At 46.5% G+C, this 8,077-nt stretch overlaps 1 protein-coding gene across 1 annotated transcript; it reads left to right on the forward strand.

Annotated features, from left to right (window-relative positions):
- The first annotated feature begins 4,309 nt into the window (after positions 1-4,309).
- LOC140596128 (cancer/testis antigen family 45 member A10-like) lies at positions 4,310-7,189 on the forward strand. The gene is made up of 4 exons (XM_072743517.1): positions 4,310-4,484; positions 6,118-6,240; positions 6,612-6,705; positions 7,090-7,189. Exons 1-4 carry the CDS (start codon positions 4,310-4,312, stop codon positions 7,187-7,189), a joined length of 492 nt encoding a protein of 163 aa, XP_072599618.1.
- The last annotated feature ends 888 nt before the right edge of the window (positions 7,190-8,077 follow it).

Raw genomic sequence — 8,077 nt, forward strand, 5'->3', positions numbered from 1 at the left:
ATCTTTGCGCTGGATGATCGCTCCTGACCCCCTAGAGCTCCCCTTCCTTACTTTGTTTTTAGTTTTTGCCAGAATTTTGTCTTTGTTGGAGGAGTTCCTGAGAAACTTGATCTCCCATTGACTCCAACCTGCCCCAAGTCACCAGAACCCCCTCACACGCCCCACCTCATTGAATGTAAGTTCTGCTCCGCCCTAGGAACTGTGGCAAGTTCACAGTTTCAGAGTGAGTGTTGCTGGGCCCATATGGAAGGTGCCTGAAATGAACTCCGTATAGTCGTCTATACAAACTTTTTTTTTTTTTTTCTGGCCAGCTTCGCGAAGATCTACTCATGGGGCTGCCCAAGTCCAGCCTCATATATACGTTCTTTGCTTCTTAAACCTCCCAGGACCCATGTCGAGTGGTCTGCTGCTTTCCCTCGTCCCTCCTTGCCCACCCCTTGTAACGGATGAGTGTCTGAATTCACCCAGAAGCTGCACAGTAATCTCCAGGGGTCAACCAGCCATGAGACTAGAGAAATGGATCTGGAGAAGGAGGCTCCATTGGGGAATTTCAGGCTTGGCCATTGCCCTCTGTGTGGGGAGGTGTGGAAGTCTGTCAGACGCCTGAAGACCACCCCACCCATCCAAAGGCCAAGGCACACTTCCAGGTGTGGTTCATGTGGCTCTGGGATGCGTGGCGATGACTGCTAGACCAAGGGGCCCAGAATGTAAGCGCTGACAGTTGGTCTGAAATGCAGGGATGATCCCTAGAGCCTGGACACTGGGATGCTGAGGGTGGATGATCAAGATTAAGTCCTTGTGAGGCCACGGTATGTGGGGAGATATTTGGGTTTGTCTGCCAGGCTGTCTTTGCTGTTTTGCACACTCTGGCTCCTAAGGCACTGAGACTCCTGGCCATGAGGAAGCTGATGCCCTACCAGAGCCCTAGTGCCTGCCCCTCCCATAGATCTGGCAGCTCGCATGAGTGGGCAGGAAGGTCACAGTGCAACACCAGGCAGAATGGTCCTAAACAACACAGGGACTATGTTAATGCAACAGCAGCCTGCCCTGTGCCTTCTGAACAGGGCCCCAGGCAACCTCCAGAGGAATCTGGCACCATCTGCCCGAGTTCTCACCTGATGTGGGGGTGGCAAGTGATACGTGGGCCCCTCCATCCCAGTGAGGGTCCTCAATATGCCATCCTTTGTGTAGACAACATATCTGGCCTAATGGAAGCTTTCTCCTAATGGGCAAAACAGGCCGCCACCATTAGGGGATCAGAGAAGATTTCTGTGTAGACATACCCTTGTCAAATAGACAGGGATCTGGGTCATGTTTTAAGCATCATGATATGAAAGACTGGGCAGAGGAACTTGACATGGTGTGAAGGTTCCATGTCCCATTGAGCTGTGGGCAGCGGGATGGTAGAAGGGAAGAATCGGAAATTAAAACAGCAGATTAAATAGCCTACAGTAAATCCACCTTGTTCTGGTGGACTACAGTACTGTCCCAGCTATAATGTATTTGAATGACGAAGCAATAGAGCCTGTTTCTTACCCCATACCCTGGACTGGGGTCCCCTGAGAGACAGCCTCATAAGGCTATGGAAGTCTCAGGAGACAGGCACAGCCCGACTCTCACAGTGGATCACTGTGCTCTGCTGCGCTCAGGACACTAAGCCCCATGGGTCCCGGGAGAGATGGGATCTTCTGGGATTTGCAAGGGGATCTCTGCAGGAAGAGTGTGTTTCCTCACAGCTGTGAGGGAGGGGAAAGGGTTCCATGCCCGCGTGGGATCCCCCTCTTCTGCCAAGATGCACCATACCCAGATGGGAGCCCACACTGTTGTTAGAGGGGAGCAGGTGGGGTCCTGCTCTGGCAGATCCTGCTCCCAGTCCATCTCGTCTGGCCTGACTGCTGCCTTCCTTGCCCAGCATGTGTGGGAGGCATTATGAGGTCAGTTTCCTGATGCTGCAGCCACAGGAACATGTAGGGAGCAGGCCACAACTGGGATTCTTGCATAAGGGGATGACCTTCCCATACAAACACTGTTTTTATCTGTTTTTCCAACCTTGGACTTCTGTAGCTCCTGTGGTGTCCCGTTACAGATTGGGCACCAGTTGTGAAGAACTTTCTACGGGGGTGGGGGTGGGGGTGGGGGTGGGGCTACTCTTAGGCCCAGCAAAGGAAGCAATCCAACAGTTGGTGTAGCCAGAGAGCCACCAGAGGATCTACCTGTATGCCCAAGGAACCCCTGGGTGACCGCTCAGGGCACATTGTGGCAGAGGGAAACGGACATGATTATCATAGTCAGTCCTGAGGGGTGGAGTGTCTGAGGAGCTCATGGAGGGGGCATGATTGCTGCTGGATGTGCACCTATGTGACTGAACCTAATTGAGGTCATATAAATCTGAAGGGTCTGGAAGGAGGGGTGGATTATCTATTCCTCCTGCCAGCCAAAGACAAGCCTCGCATGTAAATGCCCTTGCTTGTTACACCTGATATCTACCAATCTGGCTTAGCGGTCCTCTTCCTTCATCCTCTCTCTGCTCTTTGAGTAGGGGGCCAGTTTCTTACGTCACCCTGGGGAGTGTCCAGTGTTGCAAACCAGCGGGCCCTGTGGAAGATTAAGTGAGTCAGTACGAGGAAAGCATTTAGCAGGGAATCTAGCTGGAAGGAAAAGTTCCATGAAAATCATTTCCCTCTTTTGCACTCCTGCTGAAGGGAAACTGTCCATGGTTCAGAACAGGTATTGACCACAAATATTTGACAACATGCTGGGGCAAATGTGGGGGTTATCCTAGGGTGAGAAGACATTTCCAGTAATCTCTCATACCAATACGTAACCATTTGATCCATCAGCAACACTGACAAGTGCTCATCACATGGCTCCTACTCTGATGTGTTTGAACTCCCTGCCATTGGAAGTGGGTGGATTAAAGAGTTCTCCTCTTACCCTCTACTAAGGGGAATTCTGTGAAGATTCAGACAATAGTGGTAATGTTCACTTAAATCGAATCAAGAAGGGAAATGATTTCCCCTGAAAGGATTTTCACAAGATGGTTTGTCCTTCCTCCGAGATGTAATCACGTGTCTATTCAATTCTTGCTGAGGGGTTCACATTCTGGAAGCAATCTGATTCATCATGTGCATTGTTTGCCTTTGGATGACACCTGTATGTTAGCTTCTCCCATTTTCCACATGGACTGGATGGAAATTAAGCTGGGTTTCCTGAAAACAGATATTTGAGTGGGCATCATTGAAAAGTGTACCCTATTAAACCTCATATAAATGACCTGGATGCATGTGTATATACATGTGTAGAAAGCAGTTTTGGAATGCTTGCATTAATTTTCAAGTTTTTATTCCAACTCCAGTGAATTAAAATACAAACTTACTATTCGTTTCAGGGTTAGAATTCAGTGATTCTACACTGCCATGCATTACGTGGTGCTCATCACAACAACTGTCCTCTTTAGTCCCTGTCACGCATTAGACCCGACCCCATGCCCATCTCCCCTCTACTAAACCTTGGTTTGGTCTCTGTAGTTAGGAGTCTTTTTGATGGTTTTCCCCACCTTTTGCTCCCACGTTCATCAGTTTTGTTTCTTTTCTTTTTTTTGTATATTATTTTTATCTGAGTTCGATTTGCCAACGTATAGTATAACACCCGGTGCTCATCCCATTAAGGGTCCCCCTCAGTGCCCGTCACCCAGTCACTCTGTCCCCCCACTCACCTCCTCTTCCACTACCCCTTGTTCATTTCCCAGAGTTAGGACAAACATTATATGGTTTCATTCATACAGGGAATATAAGAAATAGTGAAAGGGCTTAAAGGGGAAAGGAGAGAAAATGAGTGGGAAATATCAGAGAGGGTGACAGAACATGAGAGACTCCTAAGTTAGTTTTGTATCTTAAATTCCAAATATGAGTGAAATCATAGCCTATTTGCTTTTCTCTGACTGTTTTATTTCAATTAGGATTATGCTCTTGGCTCCATCTAAGTAATTGCAAGATTTCATGTTTTTTTATGGCTCTGTAATATTCCATTGTATATACACCACCTGTTCTTTGTACACTTATCAGTCGATGGACACTTGTGCTCTTACCATAGTTTGGGTCTTGTAGCAAATGCTGCTATAAACATGCGCCCCTTCAAATCAGTAAGTTTGTATCCTTTGGGTAAGTACTTAGTAGGGAAATTGCTGGAACTTAGAAATCTTTCCAGCAGTCGTTCTATTTTTAACTTGTTAAGGACCCTCCATACTGTGTAGGTAGAGTTGCGTTTTAGTCATTAATGGAACATGTTTCTTGATGCTCCTCAGGAAGTGATGACTGATAAAGCAGAGGAGTCTGCTGTTGTGCCCGAAAGCCAAACGAAACGTCCTGGGAAACCCATCACTCCTCCTCCGTCTAAGAAAATGCAGAGGATGGCACTGCTGTCAGTGAAAGAGGAAGGAGAGGGAGCATCCCACCCCGTGGGCTCAGCCATGGCCTTGGAAGATGGTGAGGATGCCCGTCCTACCCTCCCGTTCCTGACCTCACCCACGGAAGCCCTGTCTCTGGGCCCTCCATACCACGGGAGGATTTCCCATCTAGGTTACCAGCTTTGGCTGATGCTGCCCTCAATTTCTTAGCCACACTGGGCCAGGTGTTCACTCTGTCCTTCCTAGAAACATTTCTGGCTTCCCAGCCTCCTCACCCTACTGCTTTCCTTCTTCTTGAATATGCCTTTTCATTCTTCCTTGTGCTCTTCTTTCTCCAGAGACTCTTAGTACTGTCATTGTTCCTGAGTCCCATCATTACACTGTGCCTCATTCCATGGTGCCTCCTGCCTCATTCATCTGCTCCCCTAGCTTCTGAGCTTACATCCTGCTTCCCCACTTGACCCTAGGAGCCCATCTATTGCTGTGTGCCCAGAGTGACCATGTCCACAGAGTTATCAGTTCACGTGCATCATTAGTGTCATCAACTCCACCCTGTATTCTGCACAGATTCTGAGATCCAAATGCTGGTCTACACACACTACAGGACCTGGACCTGCCATCATCTCCTACCATCCTCTCTGTGTCCTGCTTGCTAACCCTGTGTGTCCAATTGCTACCCACACCTGGTTTGTCCCACTCAAGGGGTCCTGCATGGCCCTCAGGTCCCCTGGAACTCCTGCTTTGTGTATGCACAGGCCAGTTCTGTCTCCTGCTCCTGCCTCTGCCCAGGTGTCACCTCCTCAGAGGCCCCTGGTTGACAACACACTCGTGGATGCTTCCCTTTCTGCTGTCTGTAACATCCCTGCTTACTTACTTCCTGACACAAACTGTATTTATCCCTTTGCTCATTTTATACCTACCACCAGGGTTATACATTCCAAAAGGGAAGGGTTTCTTCTGTCTTGTTCACTGCTGATCCCCAGTGTTGGCTTGATGCCTAGCAAGAGGAAGATGATTGAATGAAGTAGACCCATCACACTTGGAGTACAGCAAATTAAATTTCTGTGATGGAAAAGACTGAAGAGGATTGTCATTTACTGGCTGGGATTTTTGGTGATGGGGTGCCAGTTGAGGCATTCTGATACCAAGGGACACATTTAGCTTTTCCATTTGTTGAGGGCATCAAGGGGACATTAATTGAAGAGTGCCACGGCTCTGTGAGGGGTTTTTAACTGGTTATCGTGTCCAAGTAGGTTTCTATGTGTACACATAGTTCAGGAATATAAGAGGCTTCTTTATTGCATTATTTTTCTTGAGGTCCAGTTTTTAGGTCCGATCCATCTATTTGGTATCGCCTTCTGCTATGAAATGAAAACTTTAGAGACACGGAGCATGTGGATGATGTCTGTGTGGGGTTGTTGAAATGCTCATGATTGCAGCTCCACATTCAATCTGGTTTCCAGATGCACCTGTCTTTCATAGTATCCATGGGGAGGGGACGAGAAGTGGTCAAACCCCACTCCCCACCCCCGATGGCCTCTTATCAAAATCTGTTCCTCCAGAGCTTATGAATACGTCAGGAGATGGCATTCCACACAGTCACTTGGATTCTTTGTCTCATGACTTAAGCGCAATCAGCAAGGGTGGGTTGCTTCACGAACCTGGTAGTAATGCACTGGTAAGAATAATCATTACCAGCTGTCTCTCTGCAGTTGACCCCAAGGTCATGGCAATGTCTGTGTCGGGAGATGTGCCAGATAAACTGCCAATACCAATAGTGATCAATATGGAAGTCAAGGCGCAGTTGAAGAAGGAAATTCGAGAGTTTGGAGGACGTAAGTAAAAAGAATTTCTCTCCATGAAACCCGAGCAAGTCTTTCTAATTCTTTGAGTTAGACGAGATCCAACCAACTTGTTGAGGCTCATCCTTTACCAGAATTGAGTTTTCACAATTAGAATAGTTCCTCATTATTTGAACAGAAATGTGCTAGTAAACTTTGTTTTTAATCCTTTGTATTCCTTAATTGCTTATTGTTTCTGAGAGATCCACTAGTGGCTGTGTTCGAATGTCTGTATGTAAGCATGGAAAGCTCACATGCTCTAACATTCTAGCTCTTGAATGATTGCTGAGACATCAAGTTTTTGTTATACCTCCTCTTTGTTCTTTACACGTCCTGAAGGTTTTTTTTTTTCTAAACATGATCAGAATATGAAAAAATCCTCAAATTGCTTGAAGGAGTACAAGGACCTCCAGAACTGCAGAGAAAGTTCGTGATATATGCCATGAAGCAAGCAGCAAAGTGAGTGTAGGAAGAATTGTCTAGTGTGTTTCTCGGGGGCCCAGTGGGTTGCTTGGGAAGAGGTGGCATTGTGCCCTGCTGGAATTTCTCAAACCCTGGTCCTCACTCAGGGTTCATGTTGTCTCCAGTTTAGAGTGATATCATCTGAATCTCACTGGTTCCTTTAAGCTCCAGGAACCTACTGTTCATACCTGAGTTTGAGGAGGACATTCATTGACCCTGAACTGTCACTCTTTGCATTTGCTGGATTGTCCCTTATCTTGCAAATGTCTTTTTTTTTTGTTCTCATGCAAATGTTACTCCTCATTGCATTTTCTACGGAGAATATTGCTTTATAGGTTCTTTAGATATTTTTTGGTTAATGATGTCTCTCTTTATTTTCAGAGTCCAAAGACAAGACCTAATCGGTCACCTTCAGGAGGTACTAGACAAACTAGAATTGGACCACTTTCTCAAGAAAGATACTCACACCCACAACTTGTAAACCTATTATGGAAATGATCAATGATAAAGCAGAACCAGGTGGCTGTCCTGGATGCAATTTGATATTGTTGACGCCTCCTGGCATGAGTTCACTCTGAAAATTGTTTTCTTGAGGCTAAGAAAAAGCATTGCAACTTGAATGTTATCTGTTATTAAAACCTGGGCTTTTGCCCTAAGTATTTAGTTTGAATGAATTTTTTGTTTTCCTTCCGAGGTGGGGCAACACTATTTAGTGTTACATGCAGGTTACAGTAAATCCTAGCTCCTCAGCTAATCACAAGCCTTTAGCCTGTATTTATAATTGTCTTCTACACTAGCCAGTTCCTTTATTTTTATGAGAGGGAGAGATGAAGTGGCAGAAGGAGGAGAGTGAGATTCTTAAGCAGGTTCCACATCTGGCACAGAGCCTGATGAGATGCTCAGTGTTACAACCCTGGTATCATGACTTATGCTGAAATCAAGAGTGAGTCACTTAACTGACTTAAAACCCTAGCCAACTCCTTTTTTAAAATTTTATTTTTAAAGTAATGTCTGCACTCTATGAGGAGCCTGAACTCACAACCCGGAGATCCAGAGTCATTGCCTCCACTGTCTCAGCCAGTCAGCACCCTATACATTCTCCATTCTTGTTGATTTGTATGAGACATCCTCTCAGGTCCTTATAGGGCTCGGTCTGAGGGCATGACTCCCACCTTACTTACCATGGGCCCACCATTAGATTTCCTGCCTGAAGTGACTTGTAATGTTTTCCTTCGACTTTAATGAAAATCATGAGAGTGCCGAGAATAAGCCAAACCTCATGGACACAGTCCTCCACATTGTCTTGTGTAGTTACAGCCCTGTGTCCTTCCCAGTCAGTTTCCATATCGCCACACTGTGCCAGAGCCCC

This window comes from Vulpes vulpes, chromosome X (assembly GCF_048418805.1).
Source record: "Vulpes vulpes isolate BD-2025 chromosome X, VulVul3, whole genome shotgun sequence".
NCBI lineage: Eukaryota > Metazoa > Chordata > Mammalia > Carnivora > Canidae > Vulpes > Vulpes vulpes.

Coding starts and splice junctions, on each gene's coding strand:
- LOC140596128 (XM_072743517.1), top strand. CDS start 4,310: ATGACTGATAAAGCAGAGGAGTCTGCTGTTGTGCCCGAAAGCCAAACG. Junction 6,241..6,611: donor AATTCGAGAGTTTGGAGGAC/GTAAGTAAAAAG, acceptor AAACATGATCAG/AATATGAAAAAATCCTCAAA. Junction 6,706..7,089: donor GCCATGAAGCAAGCAGCAAA/GTGAGTGTAGGA, acceptor CTTTATTTTCAG/AGTCCAAAGACAAGACCTAA.